The sequence below is a fragment of the Quercus suber genome, unplaced genomic scaffold (genome assembly GCF_002906115.3).
Source record: "Quercus suber isolate HL8 unplaced genomic scaffold, Cork oak 2.0 scaffold_5, whole genome shotgun sequence".
NCBI classification, from domain to species: Eukaryota; Viridiplantae; Streptophyta; class Magnoliopsida; order Fagales; family Fagaceae; genus Quercus; species Quercus suber.
Genome location: NW_027069471.1, coordinates 2821482 through 2846355, shown reverse-complemented (window position 1 = coordinate 2846355; position 24874 = coordinate 2821482). Strand labels below are relative to the sequence as shown.

Genomic DNA, 24874 nt, shown 5'->3' with positions numbered 1-24874 from the left:
CATCATGACATTTAATTTGTTCGTGCATCATATAGATTTTTGTTCTATATCTGTTTTGTGCTAACTTGCAGTCTGTCCTTGGTTTTTTTCTTTTTTGCTTTTCTTGGTTCTGCTGTGTGTCATTGTCTTTTCCTTAGCACCATGTCTAGGAAAACTAGAGCCCATAGGACTCCCTCCTCTTCTACTGAGTCTCCCTTTAGGAGTGAGTTGTTTAAGGATGCCAAAAGTAAAGAGGCTTTTGATAAGCTGAATAGTAAGAGAAATATTTGGGCTGAGCATTTTGTGCTCCTAGATGAGGTTGATCTAGCCATTAGGACAAACTTTGAGAGTCGAGGTTGTCTGTCCTTGTTGGAGATAGATCATCAACCTCCGACCACCCTTATTAGAGAGTTCTATTCGAACCTCTCTTGTCACGTCTATGATTCCAACACCCTTGTTTGGAGTTGGATACGAGGTGTTGAGTAGACCATTATCCCTAAGATAGTGGCTGAGACTTTTGAGGTCCCAGTCGTTAAGCAACCTGACTATCTTTATGAGGAGCCTTCACCTTTAGATGACATCATGTCATACATCATTGGGTTTTCTTTCTAGTGGGGTTCTGATCCTCAAATCATGTCCGCTGAGCTTCCTGTGACTACCTATCTCTTTCTTAGGATAGCTTGTCATTCTTTGTGACCTATCTCTCATCTCTACACCATCCCTATTAAGAGGTGTGTATTTTTGTATGCCCTTGTCTCTGGTGCTTCTATTTCTTTTCCTCATATGTTTCTTCATTTTTTGAACGAGATTCATAGGAGTAGCACTGTTGGTCACGCTCTTGTCTATCCTATCTTTATTCATAGAATTTTGTTGTTTTTAGGTTTAGATGGTTTCCCCGCGTCTGAGCTCATTCATGTTACTAGTCCCATAGGTGCCTCCTTTCTTAATCTGAGGGCTGCACATTTGAGGCCTCCTCGTGTTCAGTCTTCTGGTGCTGCACCCCCTTCTTCCTCTTCTACAGGTGACACACAGGCTAAGGTGTCTGGTGCTGCTATTGCTGCTGATATTCCTCCATTGACTACTTCGAATGATTCAAACATTCAACGTACGTTGGATAATGTTGTGACTGTTCAGGCGGCTCAAGGATAGGTTTTGGTGGACTTGCTCGATGAGGTTTGTGCTTTGCGTGCAGAGCTGGCACTTTTTGGACGATCTCCTTTGCCACCTCCTTTTGATGATGGTTTGTAATTAACCTTTGGCATTTTGTCACAAAAAAAGAGGAGTAGATTCTGGATGCTTGTAGAGTTTTTGCTGATAGGGGGAGTTTTGTGATTCTTTGGAGCCTGTGGTGATTAGATTGCATCTAGGAGCTGTACCTTGTATTTACATTCTTTTGGCTCTAGATGTGTTTGTGATGGGCTATTCATATTAGGGGGAGATACATTTATTTTTGTTTCTTGTTTCACTGCTTATTGTCTTATGTTTTGTGAGTTATTCATTTGATATATGTCTTTATTTTGTGTTTTTGTAAAATCAAGAATTTATTTTGTTTACTTGTATTTTCCATACATGTGTTTATGTGTTTGTTGTGTATTTCAGGAAATACAAGTTGATTCAATTGAGCTGCTGTCTACACTTGCAACTGATAGATAGTAGTTAGGATTGGATTTGTTATGTAAAGGGTTGTATGTTGTAAACTTTGAGTTTTTAGTTTGTGTTTTGTCACAGATTGCTAAAGGGGGAGTTTGTTAGGTTCTAAAGATTTAGGAATTTATGTATTTAGAACTCTAATTTGTATTGTTAGCAAACCATGATCAAAACAGATTATTTAGTCTTGTTTAGACGTGCTCAAAGTTGTATCTTTATGTAAAGTTGGAACAAAGTGATGCAGGAATTAATAGTGCTTCTCGGCCGGGTTCGATCGTTCGAAGCTTAGGCTCGATCAATCGAAAATAGCGTCAGATGCGTTTTTTTCTACATAATTCCAACTTAGCCTTAACTCCTAAAACGTTTAGAGTTTTATGTTTTGCCTTAGGTATATAAGGCAAACCCTAGCCACGTTTTAGAGGTTGCTCATATTGCTGTTTTGTGTAAATCTCTTGTGAGATCTAGAGGAGTTTTCCTTTACACAAAGTTTAGGGTTTTCAAGGAGGAGATATTATCTACACCTTGATGATCAACTCAGTTGCTGCCATTGAAACTTAAAGAAAAACAAGCGTGGGTGCTTGTATTTAGTGGTGAATCCAAGAAAGAAGGAGTCCGTAGATTTGGAGCTTGTATGTGGCCGAGTCAGTAAGTTCTACTGGTGGGTAGCAATAAGAAGTTGAGCGTGGGGGCTTGTAAGTCTTATTGTATGAATTTCGATTTTTTCAAGATAGTGAATTCAAGTTTACCTTAAGGATAGCTAGGTCAAATCCTCCCAAGTTTTTTATCGTGTGGTTTCTTGGGTCATTATATCATTGTGTTATTTACTTTTCCGCTGCTTTATATTTGATATGATTGTGTGTTTGTGATAACCTAGATTTGCATAATTTGACTAAGTTAATCACTTAGCTAATTAACTAGGTTAATCTGGTTGGGTTAAAGGGTCTAAAAACTATTCAAGAGATATGATCATGAGGGTCCAAAAGAGTGATTCGAGGAGGAATGCTTCATCGACTAAGCAAAGCTGAGGCCAGAAGGTGTAGTCTGTCATCAAGAGCAACATTCCGGACGACTCCATTGATGAGGATAAATATCAGGAAGGAACAGGACAGAGGGAGGTTAATAAATATCTAAAAAAAAGCTGCTACCACTGCATTGAATGCTCTGCAGCTAACTCTCTAGCTGCATTAATGAGGAAGTGATACTTAAATAGTAGTTTTAGCCTTACAGCTACTCCCTAAAGACTTCAAGAAGGTGCTAATGTGACAAAGATCAACACCTACAATCCGATCTACATGTGGAGGGCAGAGATAAAAGGAGGAAGATGGTATAAAGTAGAAGGGAGGCTCTAAGAAGAAAAGATCGAGAAATTAAGAGAAAAACACTGTAGCAATCAAGAGTTGAACTTGTAATCAAACTTGAGAGAAATATAAAAGAACTAATCTCCTTGTATTGTGCTGAGGAAGATTTTCATTAGATTAACAAGTCCATCTTCATTTTCTTGTCATCTGGATCCACTTTACTTGTTGTCTAACTCATTAAAGCTTAGTTTTCCAACTCACTCTCTATAAATTCATTGTATTGGACTCTTTGGGCCTAAGTTCATCCATCCTTTGGGGTTGGGAGCCAAATTGTGTCCTTACACATATATGGATTCAAATTATATATATATATTTTTTAATTTCTTTTTGATAGACACATGAGTTTACTCTTCTTTTTATTATTATTTTTTGTTTATTGGGCTTTTCATGATTTATTTATATTAGACTTTTCGTCTTTTGCACCTCATTAACTCACCTAAAACAAAAACAAAAAAAAAACTTAAATAGGACATGTGGCACAAAATTAGACAACAATTGGAATCTAATTAGAACCTAATTGGATTTTCTTTCAGTTTTACCTATTAACATATATATAGATAGGTTACATCAGGCTATCAACAACTGTAAATAAACAATAAGGTAAATTGCAAATTACACCCCTAGAATTTGGGGGTGTTTGGATTTTACACCATAACATTTTATAATTTAGATTTTACCCCATAAATTTTAGGGTTATCTGGATTTTACTCCTTAAAGTTTGGGAGTATTTGAATTTTATACCCTAAAGTTTTAGAATTTGGAGGTGTAAAACCAGACACTTCCAAACTGTAAGGAAATCCAAAATTTGAAATTTTAGGGTGTAAAATTTAAATTAACACCACCAAACTTTAGAGGTGTAATTTGCAATTTACCCTAAAAAAAAAATTGTATTCATCTAAACTTATGGATAATATTAAGGTGTCTAGTTGTTAGGATCATATTTTTTATGAATTGGCAAATTCGGGTCAAAACACACTATTGATATATTTGATTCTTAGTCTAGTTTATTCTTCAAGTGTTCAAGTGGTATTAATTGAAGACTAAACCAAAATAGCTCAAGAATTGCTTAAAACTATGCTGCAACTGTTGTCCTAATAGATCTCTCAATAGCAACTGATCAATCGAGCTCACTTATACCCCGATGGCAAGCTAGATAATAGTCAATCAATCAAGCTTCATTTATATAGAATTCCAGATTTTGTTTAGATGATGTGGCATCCTTGGATTTGTGCACTAGGGTTCCAGGACACCTTAAATATTATTTTTAAGAGTCGTCATTATATACACAATAGACACACATCATTGAGAAGTTGCTACAACCTTGTGCTCCTTAAGGTTTTGTACCAAGCTACTTCAAGTTAATCTATTAAAGCGTGTTGTTATGAAGAACTTTGCATCCACCATCTACATCAATTAAAAGTTGTTGTAGACAGTTAGTCACGTTGATAGAAGATCTGATTTGTGCAACTGTTAGCTACGTTGATAAGAGATTCATGCTAATCGAATAAGTCTACTATCAATCTTGGTCCATCCAGATTGGAGCTGAACTAGTTCTAGTAGGTTTTACAATCATAGGTATTTGGGATTGGGTAGTCTCTATGCTTGTAACCTTTATTATGTTTTAGTGGAATCTTCAAGAATGGTAACCTACATAATCGTCTAGTGAGGTTTTGCCTATGAAGGTTTTTCCTAATGTGACCATATCGTTTTGTCAACTTATTTTTTTCCCTGCACCTAGTTTACACAATATGGCAATGCCTTTGACATTGTAATGGAATATTGTATGAAATTAATCTAATTAATCAACTTGGATAATTAATTAATTCATTGGAGATTTTTTTCTTGACCCAACACTAATAATTTTGGTATGTATTACAAAATAGATATCGTGGCTGCAAAAATCATATTGCAAAGATGATAAAAAGCCACAAAACATTTAATCATTTTATGGAAACCCTTTTTTTTTTTTTTCATTGCCACAGATATAAAAATTAGTACAATGCATTTATTAATTTCATAGAAAAATCGTGTAATTATTTACTGTTTTCGATCAGAGTTCAACTTTTATATATAAGCCACTGCTGTTAACGTTTATTTTTTTTAAACATCATCATCATCTTCATAGCACAGGTGTAAACAAGCACAACTGGACAAAAATTTAATTTGTTCTCCATTGTTGAAAAGAAATTAAAGACCAACTCTAATTTTGAACAATTTTTTAATATAAAGCTGAAAGTTCCACCCACAAACAGAGAAAACCATACCTCAGAAGAATGCTACAAATGTGGTTTTTGAATCTTTAAAATTACACTGCGATTTAACAACAATTGAGAACCAAAACATGTGAGAACCAAAACATGTGAGAACCAAAACATGGGATAGTCTTGTAATTTGGATGATGATTGCCTGGTTGTTTGTAATGGTGGTTGTGCTATTTGGAAAGGTAATCTTTGTTATGGGTTTAAAAGGAAGGCATGCCAAGTGCTTGGATGTAAGTTTTAATCTCCACGGTAGATAAAGATTTGGGTTTAAAAGGAAGGCATGCCAAGTGCTTGGATGTAAGTTTTAATCTCCACCGTAAATTTGTTAGTAAGTGGTGTGACAGTTTTTATTTAAAACTAAAGAGATATCTTTTTAAAAATTTACTGGAGGTATGCTGGATCCTATTTTTAATTAATTTTAAATTATATTCTATATTTAAACCATTATTTAGAAGCTTATCAAAATTATAATAAATATTTATTAATAACATCATAATAAAACAACAATCATAATAAATTCTTATCAATAACTACTATAATTATCAAATTTTATATTTAATTTTTAATAGATAATCACAATCAAAATATTAAAAAAAATTAAAAAAAAAAAAACATAATAGAACATGTGGCACAAAATTAGACAACAATTGGAATCTAATTAGAATCTAATTGGATTTTCTCTCAGTTTTACCTATTAACATATATATAGATAGGTTACATCAGGCTATCAACAATTGTAAATAAAAAAGATGGTAAATTGCAAATTACACCCCTAGAGTTTGAGGGTGTTTGGATTTTACACCATAACGTTTTATAATTTAGATTTTACCCTCTAAATTTTAGGATTATTTGAATTTTACTCCTTAAAGTTTGGGAGTGTTTGAATTTTATACCCTAAAGTTTTAGAATTTGGGGGTGTAAAACCAGGCACTTCCAAACTTTAAGGGAGTAAAATCCAAATTTTGAAATTTTAGGGATTAAAATCTAAATTAACACCACCAAACTTTAGAGGTGTAATTTGCAATTTACCCTAAAAAATAAAAAAAAATTGTATTCATCTAAACTTATGGATAATATTAAGGTGTTTAGTTGTTAGGATCATATTTTGTATGAATTGGCAAATTCGGGTCAAAACGCACTTTTGATATATTTGATTCTTAGTCTAGTTTATTCTTAAAGTGTTCAAGTGGTATTAATTGAAGACTAAACCAAAATAGCTCAAGAATTGCTCAAAACTATGCTACAACTGCTATCCTAATAGATCTCTCAATAGCAACTAATCCATCGAGCTCACTTATACCCCGATGGCAAGCTAGATAATAGTCAATCAATCAAGCTTCATTTATATAGAATTCCAGATTTTGTTTAGATGATGTGGCATCCTTGGATTTGTGCACTAGGGTTCCAGGACACCTTAAATATTATTTTTAAGAGTCGTCATTACATACACAATAGACACACATCATTGAGAAGTTGCTACAAACTTGTGCTCCTTAAGGTTTTGTACCAAGCTACTTCAAGTTAATCTATTAAAGTGTGTTGTTATGAAGAACTTTGCATCCACCATCTACATCAATTAAAAGTTGTTGTAGACAATTAGTCACGTTGATAGAAGATTTGATTTGTGCAACTGTTAGCTACGTTGATAGGAGATTCATGCTAATCGAATAAGTCTACTATCAATCTTGGTCCATCCGGATTGGAGCTGAACTAGTTCCAGTAGGTTTTACAATCATAGGTATTTGGGATTGGGTAGTCTCTATGCTTGTAACCTTTATTATGTTTTAGTGGATTCTTCAAGAGTGGTAACCTATATAATCGTCTAGTGAGGTTTTGCCTATGAAGGTTTTTCCTAACGTGACCATATCGTTTTATCAACTTATTTTTTTCCCTGCACCTAGTTTACACAATATGGTAGTGCCTTTGACGTTGTAATTGAATATTGTATGAATTTAATCTAATTAATCAACTTGGATAATTAGTTAATTCATTGGAGATTTTTTTCTTGACCCAACACTAATAATTTTGGTATGTATTACAAAATAGATATTGTGGCTGCAAAAATCATATTGCAAAGATGATAAAAAGTCACAAAACATTTAATCATTTTATGGAAACCCTTTTTTTTTTCATTGCCACAGATATAAAAATCAGTACAATGCATTTATTAATTTCATAGAAAAATCGTGTAATTATTTACTGTTTTCGATCAGAGTTCAACTTTTATATATAAGCCACTGCTGTTAACGTTTATTTTTTTTTAAATATCATCATCATCTTCATAGCACGTGTAAACAAGCACAACTGGACAAAAATTTAATTTGTTCTCCATTTTTGAAAAGAAATTAAAGACCAACACTTATTTTGAACAATTTTTTAATATAAAGCTGAAAGTTCCACCCACAAACAGAGAAAACCATACCTCAGAAGAATGCTACTAATCTGGTTTTTGAATCTTTCAAATTACACTGCGATTTAACAACAATTGAGAACCAAAACATGTGAGAACCAAAACATGGGATAGTCTTGTAATTTGGATGATGACTGCCTGGTTGTTTGTAATGGTGGTTGTGCTATTTGGAACGGCAATCTTTGTTTTGGGTTTAAAAGGAAGGCATGCCAAGTGCTTGGATGTAATAAGTTTTAATCTCCACGGTAGATAAAGATTTGGGTTTAAAAGGAAGGCATGAGTTTTAATCTCCACGGCAGATAAAGTTTTGGGTTTAAAAGGAAGGCATGCCAAGTGCTTGGATGTAAGTTTTAATCTCCACGGTAGATTTGTTAGTAAGTGGTGTGACAGTTTTTATTTAAAACTAAAGAGATATCTTTTTAAAAATTTACTGGAAGTAGGCTGGATCCTATTTTTAATTAAGTTTAAATTATATTCTATATTTAAACCATTATTTAGAAGCTTATCAGAATTATAATAAATATCTATTAATAACATCATAATAAAACAACAATCAAAATAAATTCTTATCAATAACTACTATAATTATCAAATTTTATATTTAATTTTTAATAGATAATCACAATCAAAATATATATCTATTAATAACTATCATAATTATCAAATCATAGGCAAAAGGAGAGAGAAATATATATATATATATATATATTTTTTTTGAAAAACAAATCTTCTTCTTTTTTTAGATAAAATATTTCGGTGTATTTCAGGGGTTGGTGACTAGGTGAGTTAATGCTTTAACCCTAGATCATTTTGTAAGGATTACAAACAAATAAGTTGGTGAATATTATTATTTTTTTCTTTTGTGGAAATTATGATTCGGATTTATTTTTTATCATTAGCCACATGGAAAATAACTATAATCTACTTTGGTTGATTAATTACCTTTCTAACAAATCACCTATACTTGGTACTTTTCATATTAATTAAATTTATGGCAATCCTACTCCTATTGTTTTATTATTTGAATTTCCAAGAAATCACACGACGGCTTTTCTTCTCGTGGTCCACCGTCCACATGCAACGTTGACAAAAGGCAAGAGCCCGTCAAACAAGCTTACGTGGTAAACACCCATTGGTTGAAACCCATGGGAAGGTAGGACTGTTTCCACAGAGAATGAGAACTCATCTTTTGCCGTCATGGGCTGGAACTTAGAATGGTTGACAAAGCAAACAAAATAAAATAAAAAAGCAAAACTTTTTTTTTGGTCAAGATAAAAAAGAAAAACTATTAAAATTAGAGGACTGCAAAATAAAATAAAGAATGTTCAAAGTGGAAGTCTTAAAATTGTTCAAACAGGTCAAATTTCCGACATTCTTGAACCCCGAAATCCCAATCCTTTTCTATAAATACCTACTTCATGTTTCTCAACATCCACCAACATAAACAAACTATTAGTGCTTTTGCGTTTTGAAAGAGAGACTATATACAAAACCATTAGTGCTTTCTGAGTTTTGAGAGAGACTATACAAAAAAGCCATCAGTGCTTCCACACAAACCAGAGAGAGAGAGAGAGATATGGGGTTGCTTGAGCTGGCTACAGGTTTTAACATAGCCGTGTTGCTGGTCTTTTTTCTCTTCCTGATCACCTTAAGAGTGTTATTTTCTTGCTGGATTTCACCAACTCTTAAGTATTGGAAAATTCGGAGAAATGGGTTTGGAGGACCAACTCCAAGTTTTCCTTTTGGTAACATTAAGGATATCGTTAAGATGTCCGGTGATTCTTCGTTGCAGTCTTCGAATTCTCCACATGATATACACTCAAATGTTTTTCCCTACTTTGCACAATGGCAAAAGAGTCATGGTGAGCTCCTAGCTAGCTAGCTAGATATATATTGATAAAAGTAAAAGTATATATGTGCTGTCAAATTTTAATCAATATTTGCATTTAGTAAAAAATATTATATTTGTATTATATATATATTTTTTCATTTAGAAATTATTGGTAATACAATTGTATGGAAACACAAAAATGAAGTCCTTTCGACAAGGTATATACTACTGATGGAGTTCATTAAATATATAAATATATATATTGATAAGCGAGTTCATCAACTATATACACTGCAAAGAGGTTAATTTTTTTTTTTTTTTTTTCATGATACAAAAATTTACATACTAGCTAGGTATTCATAAAATTTTGTGTAGGGCTAATATATAAGTGTAATTTGTGGTGCAGGAAAAACGTTCATATACTGGCTGGGCACAGAGCCATTTTTATATATAGCAGAACCTGAGTTCCTAAAGAAAATGTCTGGATCTGTCATGGCAAAGAGTTGGGGAAAGCCAACTGTGTTCAAAAATGATAGAGATCCTATGTTTGGCAATGGTTTGGTCATGGTTGAAGGAGATGAGTGGGTTCGCCAGCGACATGTCATTACTCCTGCATTCAATCCAATCAACCTGAAGGTCTCTCTCTCCATTCCTGATCTCTCATCCAAAATGGAAAAATATCTAGCTGATTCTCTTAGAATCTAGAACTAAATTTCATTATAGTACATCCATGAAAGAAACAATAATTGGTCAACAAATTATCTTTCATTTAGAGTTTTTTTTGTTCGTATAAACATTAATTAGCAAAATATAACTATATACTTCTCCTTTACTTCTCAGACTCAAAGTTATTCTCTACTGATTAATTTCCATTCTGTTAATTAATTCCCACTAAAGATCTAAACTTTCTTTCTTTGTTTAATTTTCTAGGTTATGGCAAGCTTAATGGTGGAGTCAGCCACTAATATGCTAGATAATTGGACTACCTTCATTAATTCAGGAAAGCCAGAGATTGATGCTGAGATAGAAATTATAAAAACAGCTGGAGAGATCATTGCTAAGACAAGCTTTGGTGTAAGTTACAAAACTGGCCAGAATGTGTTAGAAAAACTAAGAGCCCTGCAAGTGACTCTCTTTAAGTCTAACCGCTTTGTGGGGGTCCCTTTTAGCAAATTCTTTTGCCCTAAGAAAACCCTAGAGGCCAAAAGACTTGGCAAGGAAATCGACCAACTGTTTTTATCAATCATAAATGATCGAAAAAAATCGATTAAAGGGAAAACTCCACAAGACTTGCTTGGCATATTGCTTCAAGGGAGTCCTGTTGATGGCCGATTAGGAAAGACATTATCACAGCAGGAATTAGTGGATGAGTGCAAGACCTTCTTCTTTGGAGGTCATGAGACAACAGCATTGGCAATCACGTGGACACTATTACTTTTGGCCATGAATCCAGAGTGGCAAGACCAGTTGAGAGATGAGATCAGAGAAGTTGTTAAAGATGGAGAGATTGATGTCAATACGCTTGCTGGACTAAAGAAGGTATGATAAATTTTTTTTCACATCATATTTTAGTAGCACTGTACTGGTGTCCTGTGAATTTGTTAGCTAGATATAGAGGCGCAATTAATGTCTTAAGGTACTATGTATAAAAATGAATTCTAAGGGAGTAAAGATCTATGTTTTAAAAACTAGACCGGACCGGCTGATTCGGCAAATCCAGTTTTGCCTCCGGTCCAGTTTTTAAAACCAAGGTAAAGATACATAGTGGCTGTGATTTTTTTTTAAAAAATATGAGAATTAAGGTTGTAATCCTTGAACAACATATACAAAGGCATAGAGTTTTGGGGATATGGTTGCCAGTTAAGAAAACCATATCATCTTAGAATTATTATAGAAATAATCATTGTTTTTGGGAGGTATGATAAGATAGAACCTACCACCTACAATACATCAGCAAATCTTTCTTTGTAATTTAATGAAGAATGAATATCTTTCTAGTTATATGACCTAAAACACTAATTGCTTCTGTTTATGGGATAGACATGCATGCAGTTGGTCACATGCATGATCAATAATGGTGAGAGAATTATTGCTTGAAATTAGATATGTATGCATTATTTTTAACTTTTCATAATATTTATCACTCAAATATAAAGAGTCTTCTGTTTGGTCCCATTTTTTAGAAACACAAAATTGTTCTAAAAATAAGAAAGGAGCCGACCTATGAAAAGAGGTCAATGATAGGTCAATGTTGGCCAGAAAAGAGTGGCCAGCTATGCCAAGAGTTAAGCGCGTAGGGGCCGAAGCACATGATTATTATGGCTTGGACTCATTTGGATTGTTGGATAGTGAGAGTACTGGTCATTGTCACGTAGATACTACTGCTAATGGCATTGCAAATTCAACAGTACCTCACTTTAGGGTACTATGCCACCTCCACACGCCCTACCTTGACATTTGCCATCACCCTATTGGCATGACCGTCCAAAATCTTTACTTCCCAGATACACTTTGCGTTTTCTACTTGGGTCTCCGTCCATGTACAACCAGAGCTATGGATGGATATATTGAGTCCTGCCGGCCATGAATTTTATGTTTTTAATTTTCCCTTTTTATTTGGGTGGATTTTTTTCCCTCACTTAATAATAATATTCTTTTTATAAAATATCAACTTCAAGAGTTAGACTTAATTATAAAATTAATAAGCAAAAATCACAAAACCTAGGCATAGCTACTTAGGTATCTTAGTGAATAAGTTACATCGATGAAGTTAAGTATAATTTATAGAAATTACATTTAGTATTAGTTAATGTAATTATATGTTTGAATTTGAATTTAAGAACATGCATGCATAGATGAAAAGGGTTTTCTATTTATGATTTTTTACTAAACCATGTTGAAATCTTACAAATGTAATTGTAATTGCAGATGGGATGGGTGTTAAATGAGGTTCTTCGGCTTTACCCATCATCACCAAACGTACAAAGGCAAGCAAGAGAAGACATTCGAGTGGATGACCTAACAATTCCTAATGGAACCAACATGTGGATTGACGTGGTGGCCATGCACCATGACCCGGAACTGTGGGGTGAGGATGTGAATGAGTTCAAGCCAGAGAGGTTCAAGGGTGACATATATGGAGGGTGCAAGCACAAGATGGGGTATCTGCCTTTTGGGTTTGGAGGAAGAATGTGTGTTGGTAGGAACTTGACGTTTATGGAGTATAAGATTGTCCTAACCCTAATTCTCTCTAGGTTTTCTTTTACCCTCTCCCCAACTTACACTCATTCTCCTGCTATTTTGCTCTCTCTAAGGCCTAAGTATGGACTGCCTCTCAGATTTCAACCCCTTTAGACCAACTAGTTCGACATACCAACACCAACCGATTACTTTATTGTTCTAGCTATTAAAATATAAACCACATGAAGCATTTTTCTTTCTTTTAGCTCGAAATATATATGTTTAATGAAAAGAATTTATTAATCACTCCCAAAACCATTCTGTGTATCTTCACCTACATTATGTTATGGGATCTTGTAGCGAAAAGCATGTGTTCTATATATCTTTCAAATTGGGAGAGAGTTTCATCTCTTTTTATGTCCCAATATATATAACAGGTAGTCCTGCCTTCATTGTCAATATCTTTATGTCATATTTTTAAATGGTAGCCTGAAATGAATTGTCCTATTGATTGCTCTCATATGAGATAAAGACAATTATCTATCGGTAGGTCATTGTGACATTTCATTAGTCATTACAAAGTATACGTGAGCTCTAGCAAGTTGAAGATTCCATGAGACCTGGCAACAAAGCCTCATTGGTCATTAAGATCACCCAATAAGAGGCTTGGATTCGAAATAGTAAATCATGCTAAATTCAAAATATCCCAAACCCAACCGAAAGAGATACGGTAGCTAGTAATAAAACTATATTCGCATACACATGCTTAATCAGGAGCTCATAAAATTTGACACCAAAACTGTGTGTCCAAACTGTACTTTACCCAAAAATTATTTTCAAACTCGAGAAGCAAATTCAACTTTGAATGAAATTTGATGGATTCGATAATGTCTCAATCAATAGAACTTTTGGCAAAGAAAGATTGAAAAAACACAATAAAGAAAAACTAATGCAAATAGAAAAAACAATTAAGAAATTTACTTGGATTAATCAAAAAAACATTATAAACGTAACCAAAGCCTCTTGTGAGGATTTCACTAATAACAAACAATTACATAGAAGACCCAAGTAATTCTTAGTTGTTCTCGGCGCATGGAGAATTATGTTTTCTTCTCTCATATTTATAGTGGAGTCCACTCATTAAACATAACCAAAACCTTTTGTGAGGATTTCACTAATAACAAACAATTATATAGAAGGCCTGAGTAATTCTTAGATACTCTCAGAGTAAGGAGAATGATACTCCCTTCTCTCACATTCATAATAGGGTCTACTCATTAAATTCATGATAGAGTCTACCATGAATGTGAAAGGAGGGAGTGCCATTTTACTATATTCCATAAAAACCTAAGAATTTTCCGTGGTGAAAGACCAATGAATTAGCTCAATACTAGTTTTACAAAGGAAAAACTAGGAAAAATTACATTTTACCACTCTAAACTATGCACTAGATTATACTTTGCACCTTAAACTATCCTACTGCACACTTTGCACCATAAACTATCACACTTATCACACCTTGCACCCTTGTGTTATTTTTGCTGTTATATTTAATAGAACCTTGCTGTATGTGACAAGACATGCTTCTTATTTAGGTAGAACAAAGTTAAGGGGAAAAGCAATAAAAACGACTTTACTCCTTGAATAAAAGACATCTTGAAGAAGTGTTGGTGTTCGGTGCTTTCTTAAGAGCAGCCCTCAGTATGGTCCATATCTTTGGCCAAATAACAACTACTCAATTTGGCTGTTTTGGTCCGTTACTTTTATCAACGATGCTACTCGATGTTGGTTTCGATTTCATTATGTTGATCGAAGTGGTCCCGAAGAAAGAGTGGTCTCGATTTTAATATCAAGATCACTCTTTGGTCTCAATCTTGAGACCACATTTTAGTCTTGATGTCAAGACCAGATTGAGATGGGTGAGCCAAGAGCTTGCACTTGCTGATCCTCCCAGGTGAGCCAAATCATTGTCCCATCATCTCCTTATATATTGAGATTATTTTTTGGAATAATAAATAGTTAAACACATTTATATCTATATAATATTTAAAAGTTGAAGTGCAGCTTTTAAGCTTATTACATTTTTTTTTGATGCGCATCATCAACCACATCATCATTTTTTATTTTTTATTTGTTTCTCTAATTTTTTTTATAATATTAAATATATTAACCGATTGATTGTATATATTCATTTTAAGCATTTTTTTTTCTAATAATATTTTTGACAATTTTACCTTTATATATACTTTGTATTTACACATTCATTTACTTTAATAGTATTTATTATTACTACACTATTGTTGAGCCATATTAAAGTAGCATTTTGGTCCATTAAAGTTAATTTGGTCTATTCAGTCCAATTGGTATTTGGTCCATTTCAGTCCTGTTCAGTCCCGCTCGGTCTGCTTCTATCCATTTCCGTGTATAATATGTTTGTTTAGATGTTGATTAAGTTTTTGCTCCACCACAACAATACAACCATCAAACAAAAATAAACAGAAACGAAAACGCAGCTATAGTTTATTGTTAACTTTGTCTCGGAGAACGGTGATTAGGGTGGCGGGGTTGGACGAAGAGGGTAATGGAGATGAAGATGGCCAAAAGAATGACAGGGAAGGGGTGGATTAGGGTATTGGACTGGGGATAAAGAAGGATATTGCGAAGGAGGATGCCAGGGCTGCTTGACACAGGGAGGATGACAGTGACGTGTCTGACCAACTTAATGAGGGTACTACTGTTACGGAAATCCCATTGATTCCGAATTCCATTAAAAATGATCATTTAATCATGGAGATAATTCCTAACAGTTTGGCTCCATCAAATTCAAATACAAACAATTAGAGGGTAGAATTTTCAGAGTAGTTAGAGGATATTGATAATGGGATCATAAAGTTTGATAACGTACAAGTCAGAAAGGAAAAACTTACGGATAGTGCTTCCAAGGGGCATTTCAGCTTACAAAGTTTGTCTATGCTTTTTGGGCCTTCAGCTTTAGGCCTTCACTCCACTTATGATGTAGCAACAGAAAAACACTTGACTCAAAAAAGAGGTTGGGTCCGAAGGGAGCAGAATAGAGGTGAGCCCAATGGCCAAATCCTCTCTTTATTAAAAAAAGAGAACTTCTAGGGTGGTTGATGCAGAAGCTGGGATATCAGAAAGGAGTAGGAAAAAGGTGGCAATAGAGAATATAACATCATCGGCGGAGACTGGGTTTTAGCTTTGCCAGGACCAATGAATCTCATAGCTTGGAACTGCTAGGGGATTGGGAACTGCTGGGTAGTTCAAGAGCTTGTAGATATAGTACAAGCACAAGGTCACATGATCGTGTTTTTGTCGGAAACATGGTTAGATCGAGAAAGAATGGAATGGGTTTGATGTCAGTTAAAATTTGATGGATGTTTTACAATTCTTAGTACAGGTTGGGGTGGTGGATTGGCTCTTTTATAGAAGAATGGGGATATGGTGTGGGTGGATAGCTTTTCAAACTTTCATATTGACGCTATTGTGCATGGAGGTTTAGAGAGAGCATGGCGGTTGACAGGATTTTACGGTGAACCGGAGACAAGTTGACGCAATGAAGGGTGTAGCATGCTAAAAATGCTGAGTACAAAGCCGAAGCTACCGTGGTGCTGCTTTGGTGACTTTAATGAGTTGTTGGAGGTGGTGGTTAAAAAGGGAGGTGCACCATGATCTCACAATCTAATGTAGTCATTTCAGGATGCATTGGATGATTATGGATTTATCGACTTGGGTTTCTCAGGACTGGAATTCACTTGGCATAGGAAAAGAAGAGGAGAGCTAGTTTGGGAGAGGTTTGATAGAGGAGTAGCCAACTATGAGTGGTTGAATAGGTTCCCCACGGGTAGAGTTCATCATCTACACTATTTTACATCAGATCATAGACCCTTGCTACTTGCTCTTAATCTAAATGGGGAGAGTCATAAGTGGAGGCGGAAACCATTTAGGTTTGAGGCTATGTGGCTAATGGATCCTAGTTGTGGTGAAACGGTGTCTAGAGCATGGGCACACCAAACTAAAGGTACTTCTATGTTTCAAGCAATAGAGAAGTTAAGGAAATGCAAAAAAAAAAAAAAAAAAGGGGTTAAAGAAGTGGAGTAGGGCACACTTTGGTAATGTAAAACAACAAATAAAACAAACTAAGGAAAAACTTTGGCATGCAGAGGTGGCTTCAGCTAGGGGTGGGAAGGATGATGAGATGGTGAGGTTAAAGGCTGGGTTGAATAAATCATGTGAGAAAGAAGAGCAAATGTGGCATCAAAGATCAAGTTTACAATGGATTCAAAGTGGAGATAGAAATACCCAGTTCTTTCATGGGACAGCAACTCAAAGGAAGTGGAAAAATTTCATTAAGGGGCTTAGGGATAGTGAAGGGAGATGGTAGTCAAAGGAGGGCATTTACACAAAAATACTTGTGGACTTCTATGCTGATTTGTTCACAACATCCAATCCTCATAACCTTGATAGCATTATGGAAGGAGTGCAGGAACTGGTCACAAAGGAGATGAACTCAAAGCTTACAGCCATGTACACAGTAGAAGAGGTGAAGTTGGCAATTAAAGAGATGGCACCTCTAAAAGCACCGGGTCCAGACAGAATGCCACCACTCTTTTATCAGACTTATTGGACCGATGTGGGTATGGATATTTCTCAGGCTGTCCTTTCTTGCCTTAATTTGGGTTCTTTTTTAAAGTCCATAAATCACACTTTTATTACTTTAATCCCAAAAGTAAAAAACCCAAAAAAAAGTATACGAATTTAGACCAATAAGCCTATGTAATGTAATCTATAAAATTGTCGGTAAGGTTATAGCTAATAGGCTTAAACATTTTCTTAATAATATTATCTTTGAAACACAAAGTGCCTTCACTGCGGGTAGATTGATCACTAACAATATTCTGATTGCATTTGAATCCTTGCATCACATGAAAACTAGTTGCTCAAGAAATTTTGGATACATGGCTTTAAAATTAGACATAAGTAAGGCGTATGATAGGGTGGAGTGGATTTTTCTAGAGAAAATTCTTTTGAAATTTGGGATTCCAAAATTCTTGGGTTTCTTTGATTATGGAATGCATCACTATGGTGACATATTCTATTATGGTTAATGGGGAGCTACAGGGTATGATTACCCCAACTAGGGGACTTAGACAAGGGGATCCATTGTCTCATTATCTTTTTCTTTGTTGTGTGGAGGGCATGGATACTATCCTTCGAAGGGCAGCTAATGATGGGGACATCAATGGTTTTTCACTTTGTAGAAGGGGACTGAAGATTACTCACCTCTTTTTTGCAGATGATTGTCTATTGTTTTGAGGGGCCACCTTGGCAGAATGTGAGAAAATAAAAAATATATTGAACATTTATGAAGCTGCCTCCGGTCAAATGGTGAATAAGGACAAGACTACTCTATTCTTTAGTAGAAATACAAATGAGGCTACCCAAGAAGCAACCAAAGTCTCCCTTGGTCTCCCAGCTATCCAACATTATGAGAAGTACTTGGGATTACCTTCCTTTGTTGGTAGGAATAAGAAGGCTTGCTTTACTCACATCAAAGAAAGGATTTGGTCTAAAATGCAAGAATGGAAAGAGAAATTGCTATCTAAAGCGGGCAAAGAAGTCATGATAAAAGTAGTGCTCCAATCAATCCCGGCCTACTCTATGAATGTGTTTAAGTTGCCGGTATGTCTATGCAAGGACATTGAGGCCATGATCTGGAAATTTTGGTGAGGAAGTGGTGAAGGAAAAAAGATTCATTGGGTAAAATGGAGCACACTTTGTTCCTCAAAATCGATTGGAGGTATGGGGTTTCGTGATATAAAAAATTTCAATGAGACCATGCTTGCAAAGCAGATTTGGAGGCTCCTCCATCAAAACACACTTTGCTGTACAAGGTATTTAGTGCTAAGTATTTTTCGAGGAGTAATATTTTAGATGCACCAATGCCTACTAAGTAGTCTTGTGCTTGGAAGAGCATCCTACAATCTGGGAGGATAATACAGAAAGGAGCTATTTGGAGAGTAGGGGATGGGCGAAATATAGGCATCTGGGATCATAATTGGCTGCCTGGACCTGGTATGAGCAAAGTGGTGTTGCCAAAAATTGATGAAGGGCTGAACTGGGTGTGTGACCTCTTTTATCCTAATACAAAAATATGGAATTGGGAGGTGTTGTAGAACTCCTTTTACCGGTGGGAAGCTGAAGTGATAAAAAGCATTTAGTGAGATGTGCAACACTGATTGCCTTGTTTGGCCCAAAACAGCAGATGGGTGTTACTTGGTTAAGTCCGCATATCAGATGCTTGCAACAGAGGTGATCAACGAAGCTCCATCATCGTCAAATGGGGAAAATTCGAAGGTGTGGAGGAGTATTTGGAAGATTGGAGCGCCCCCAAAAGTTAGGCATTTTATATGGAGAGCAGCAAGGGATTCTCTACCTTCAAAATAAAATCTAGCACGACGGAAAATCACCTTAGATGAAATGTGTTCACTATGCGATGAGCAGCAAGAATCGGTCATGCATGTGTTATGGTTGTGCAACCAAGCCAAGGTTGTATGGAAGTCCGTCCCAAGCTTCTCACATTTGTACCAGACTGGGTATTAGTCCTTTTTTGATCTCCTTGAAGCTATACTTGATCACGGATTAGCCTTCACAGTTGCTCTGTTTTCAACTATAGCTTAGAGCTTATGGCAGTGACAGAATAAGATTTGAGTGCGACAACCTTCATGGCCTTTACATGACATCAACAAGAAAGCACATAGGATTTTTAGAAAGCCAATTTTGATGCAGCTCTCTTTGATAGTAGTAATATGGCAGGGATAGGAGTGGTGATTAGAGACTACAATGGAAATATTATAGGTGCTCTGAGTCAGAAAATAGCTTTGCCTCAATCAATAGAACATGCAGAGGCACTTGCGGCATCTCGGGCTATGGCTTTTGCAAAAGAGCTCAGCTTATTCAAAGTAATATTTGAAGGAGATTGCTTATGGATAATAAAAGCTATTAACACAAAGGAGCCTTGTCATACTCTATTTGGTCATATTATTGAGGAAATATGGAGTTTCAGTTCTTCTTTAAGGACTTGTAGCTTCCAACATGTAGGAAGAGAGGGCAACAGATTGGCACACGCCTTAGCTAGACAAGTAGTTGTATTTGCAGATACTGATGTATGGGTAGAAGAACTACCATTAGATTTGGATGATGTATTCAATCTAGATTTAGCTTAATAAAATTCACTTGTTCCTTAAAAAAAAAAAAAATTGTAGCCTTTGTTTCTCCCAAAAAGAAAAGAAAAGGTGTAGCCTTTCAAATGGACAAAGTTGTGCAGGTTGCTTAGCTGCGCAAACCATGCGGCCACAAAATTCTAAAATCTGTTCTGGTTCTTTCTATAGGTCAAATTATTCCCCTTTCCTTTGTTCGATTTTTTTTTTTTTTTTAATTTTAAATTAGGCTAAGCAAAATTATTTATAGACAAATTGATAATAGATCCAACAAAATTTAAAAAAGAGCCTAATGGGCCAAGCTGCCAGCTAATTAGTAGAGAGTCAAGAAGTAACTACACAACCAATATAAGGAAAACCGAAGGCATTTGCAATGGTGGCTGAACAATCATCATCCCTACTAGGTCTGTAGACCAATGTTGAATGGGATCCTTGCATCGGATCCAAAGATGACGAAACTGATCCTAAACGAGAGGTATTTTGGAAAGTTATTAAAGTTGTAGCTCAATTAGCACTTCTTTTATATTGTTTTTAATGGAAATGTTTAAGATTCAAATCTTGCTTTCCCAACTATCAAATTATATTAAAAAAAAATGATAAATTTTTTTTTGATAGGAATTATATAAGTGCTTTGTATATTCATATTTTGAGTCCAATTTACTTTATTAACCAATTTTTATTTTACTATTAGTATTAGTGGGAGGATGAGGAACTCCCTCTCTCTCTCTCCTTTACATTTTTAATGTAGAATCTGGAATTCCCAACTTTAGCTTAAAGGTAAACTTAAAAGAGAGAAAAAACATGTTAGTGAAATTATCAAGCAAGTGATAATTTTTGCTAAATGCTCCTACTAGCTTTAAGCCCCCTTACAGCTCTTTTCCCTCCATTTTGATGAAATGTCAAACTTTGTGTTAGAGTGTCTTCTTCTTCTTCCCTTTTTTTTTTATTTTTTTATTTATTTAAGATTTAATTATTTGCAGCTTCCTAAAACTTTTTTTTTTTTAGGTCTGTACTTTTACTTGGTTTATTTTTTAAGCAAGGTAAGAGGAAGAAAATAACTAACCCAAACACGAGGGTCAATCATATTGGATAACGTTAGCCCAGTAAGCTTGAACAAGAGGAGCTTCATGATTGCTAATTTGCTACACAGCACAGCGAGGCAAGCTATTCCTTGCTGAAAGGCAGCAGCATCACATGCATTTCAACCAGCCCAGAATGGACCAGCATAAACTTTAGGAAGGAACCCAATCACAATCAGCAACGCTGGGAAAGTCCCGAGTTTAATGATATGAAAAGTTGGATACCACCATACCAGTATAGGCAGTTGAACACAAGATTCCACTATGGCAAAATCACAAGTTTAAGGAATCACTAATCCCGTGGGGTACAGAATAGTAAAGAGCCTAATAAACGCTGAATTAGGATCTTTATAAGGCACATCACATGACTTCAGAGAATCTGACTTTACTATGAATGATTTAATTGAACAGGAGTGTGACATTCAATTGCATGAAACGCACTCATTGGATGCATATATATATGTATGTAGTTCAACTTCAAGACTTTCATTTTTGTCTTTGTTTGTTTGTTTGTTTGTTTTTTTTTTTTTTTTTTTTTTTGTATTTGGCTTCGTAAGTTGACTTACAGTTTTTTTTTTTTTTTTTTTTTTTTTTTTTTTTTGGTATTTGGCTTCGTTAGTTGACTTACAGATGCACTAAATACAACTTGCGACTCACACACCAGCTTGTACTAGTGAAATCTTGAATGCTAGTGACTCGATGTATATACTAAATCAAGTAATTTTGGCTTCAGAATTGAAGGGCTGATCTTAGAATGAAGAATTCCAACAAAGGGCTCTTTCTTTTTTATTCGTGAGTTGTCACTTTAATATCCCTCCAACCAAAACATGTTTAAATAATTTATATATACCATCCAAATGCAATTGGAAAAAAAAAATACAGAGAATGGACATGTTATTTCGAAAGGACCTGTGCGTACAGGAATAAATTATTCGAATGGGCCTATAGGGTACTTATTCAATACAAGACACCTGATCTGAAATTGAGCAACCTTTTAGAAAAGTGGCAAGCTGGCTGGAAATCGCACGTGCATCCATTGTCTCTCATATGTTGCCAAATGACTCCATCCAATCTCATCAAGCAAAGAGAGCTTTAGTTCATAGAGCTTCTTCTTTGGAGGTTCCCCATCATCTTGAATTATGTCATTCAATGCCTGCTCCAGCAATAGGTTTAATTTAGACAAATGATCAATTCATAAGTGAAATTCTTCAAATTTTATGTTTTTCTTTTCATGTTGGACGTCATATCCAGCAAAGCAGATGCAATGTGATAGATTGACAAACGACTATGGGGCACATGTCTCATTATAGAAACAGGTACTGTCCAGTACTTAAAGAAAATTTTGTGAAATTGGCAGCTGCTTGAAAATATTACCAATCTGAAAAGTTTTGTAATTTGTCAATCATATGAACATTTACATCATTTTGATTAAAGGATGGACAGAGAAAATACTTTATTACAAAAAATATAATATTATGATACTGGACCCCAAAGTTATACAGGCATGGAAAAGCATTCTGTATCATTTCAGAAGTCTTAAGTTGAAAAACAATTGGAATGTACTGCTCTAGTACAAGGATGAAGGTATTTCTGCAGGGTAACACTTCATAGACATAGAATACAATTATAATCTCAACTCAACAGGTAAAGATAGTTTTTGTTATTTCAGATAGAGTGCTTTCCCCACCCCACCCCACCCCCCAGTGCCGGGAGTGGATTTTTCTTATCCTAAAAATGTTTGGTAAGAAAAACTACACCGTTACAAACTATAGAGCAAATCAACATGCCCGCCTGAAAAACATAAGAACTGAACATAGGCATCTAACTCTTAAGTTCCAGCAACTCAACAACCATTAATATATATGTAAACGTGAAATACAAAATTCCATGATTGTCAGACAATAGATGAACATGAATGATGGAAGAAAAATACCTTCAATGCTGTTCCAAGCCTTCCACTACGTCTCTCACGTAGCACTAGGAGTGTGCCATATTTAGACGACTTCAAATCAACCCATTTCTTTAATTCTTTGAAGTTCTCTTCAAACAGATCTGGCTGGACACCAGCCTCTGGTTGAGATTGATCACGAGTAATCTCCAAATCTTTGGATGAAGCCAAGGATGATGCCTCCTTGCTCTGAAACAATAACGAGAAGGATGATGATGATAACAACAACAATGATGGGGATGATACACAACTATATCAATAAAATCTTTTTCTTTTTCTTTTTTGATAAGTAACATAAAAAATTTTATTAAAAAAACCAAGTAAACTGGAAGTGTACTATAGTGGCACAACTTTTGATTGAACTATATCAATGAAATCTTGCTGCTTCTTCTTCTCTCTTTTTTCTTTTCGTATTTGCATACTTTCCAACAAAAAATTTATAAAACTAAAATTATAATTATAATTTAAAAAATTTTAAAAAAAAAAAAACCTACTTAGATGTCACCTAATAAATTCGTCTGAAAAGGGGAATTGACTTTGACAAGAAGACAGATGAGTCTCACTAAATCCCAAACTTCTACATGGTAATAATCAGATGAGTTATCCCATTACCCAATAATCTCTCCAGAGATATGGACTAAAATTTTGGGAGACATGATGCATGAGCTGTGCATACTGTCGGTGCCAATGGCTCTTACTAAAGTTAATTAGATATGTTTCATCAGCAGCCATAGCTTAAAAATGCAGCAAGGAATAAGCCGTATATTATGGCAATCATGGCCTCAAAAGGTGATACATCTTACCTTCTCACTGAAGGAATTCAGACGATAAGCAAACATAGCCCTCAAAAAGTGACAATTTTTTTTTTTGTCTTTTTTTTTTTTTTTTCCTTTTTTTTTTTTTTTTTTTTTTTTTTTTTTTTTTTCGTATTTGCATACTTTCCAACAAAAAATTTATAAAACTAAAATGATAATTATAATTAAAAAAATAAAAACAAACAAACCTACTTAGATGTCACCTAATAAATTCATCTGAAAAGGCGAATTGACATTGACAAGAAGACAGATGAGTCTCACTAAATCCCGGCCCAAACTTCTACATGGTAATAATTAGATGAGTTATCCCATTGCCGGATAATCTCTCCTAGAGATATGGACTAAAATGGTGGGAGACATGATGCATGAGTTGTGCATACTGTCTATGCCAATGGCTCTTACTAAAGTTAATTAGATATGTTTCATCAGCAGCCATAGCTTAAAAATGCAGCAAGGAATAAGCTGTATATTATGGCAATCGTGGCCTCAAAAATTGATACATCTTACCTTCTCACTAAAGGAATTCAGACAATAAGTAAACACAGCCCTCAAAAAGTGACAATTTTTTTTTTTTGTTTTTTTGTTTTTTTTTGTTTTTTGTTTTTTGCTAACGTGATTATCTAGAGCTATTTAAGTATTTAACTATTCCATCGGGTATTTGTAGCCCTTGGTCCCACACATATACCAATTAATTACATGGAATATCTTGGGGTTGGCCCCCAGATGCTGGCCAAAAGTTTCAAAAAGTGACATAATTTAGTTTTACCTTTTCAATAATCACTTGCTTGTTGTAAAAGAGACGATCATTTTCAAGCTAAGTATCACCTTTAAATCACACAAATTGGGATTTCCTATCTTCAGAATTTGGTTCATATAAATCATGCATTGGGTTGCAAAAGAATCACATAACTGTGACATCAAACTATCTGGATTTCCTATCTTCAGAATTTCAACTAGAACAGCTAAGCAGGCTTGCACAATTTTAACGATAAGCATTATGGTCAGGACATTGATGCACATGGTGTATTTTTTTGAGCTATGGCATGAATACTACTACACAATGTGTAATGGAAAGTTATGTAGGGGCTTGGACAGCATATATCACAAAACATGGCAATAAAACGTAAA

At 34.9% G+C, this 24874-nt stretch overlaps 2 protein-coding genes across 2 annotated transcripts in view; one reads left to right on the top strand and one right to left on the bottom strand.

Annotated features, from left to right (window-relative positions):
* Nucleotides 1-9106: 9106 nt before the first annotated feature.
* Nucleotides 9107-13173, top strand: LOC111998977 (cytokinin hydroxylase). The gene is made up of 4 exons (XM_024031103.2): nucleotides 9107-9517; nucleotides 9893-10122; nucleotides 10417-11025; nucleotides 12415-13173. The coding sequence occupies exons 1-4, from the start codon at nucleotides 9232-9234 to the stop codon at nucleotides 12838-12840; spliced, it is 1551 nt and encodes a 516-aa protein (XP_023886871.2). The 5' UTR covers nucleotides 9107-9231; the 3' UTR covers nucleotides 12841-13173.
* An 8572-nt stretch (nucleotides 13174-21745) lies between these two features.
* Nucleotides 21746-24874, bottom strand: part of LOC136066781 (tripeptidyl-peptidase 2-like) — a 56005-nt gene continuing 52876 nt past the window's right edge. The window contains exons 6-7 of the mRNA XM_065771626.1: nucleotides 22917-23120; nucleotides 21746-22136 (exon numbers count right to left, since the gene is read on the bottom strand). Of these exons, the coding sequence (XP_065627698.1) occupies nucleotides 21978-22136; nucleotides 22917-23120 (363 nt within the window). The 3' untranslated portion in view covers nucleotides 21746-21977. The remainder of the gene's footprint in view (nucleotides 22137-22916; nucleotides 23121-24874) is intronic.

Excerpts from the sequence above, each read along its gene's own strand:
- LOC111998977 (XM_024031103.2), top strand. The coding sequence starts at position 9,232 with ATGGGGTTGCTTGAGCTGGCTACAGGTTTTAACATAGCCGTGTTGCTG. Across the intron at positions 9,518-9,892 it reads ACAATGGCAAAAGAGTCATG|GAAAAACGTTCATATACTGG; the intron begins GTGAGCTCCTAG and ends TTTGTGGTGCAG. Across the intron at positions 11,026-12,414 it reads CGCTTGCTGGACTAAAGAAG|ATGGGATGGGTGTTAAATGA; the intron begins GTATGATAAATT and ends TTGTAATTGCAG.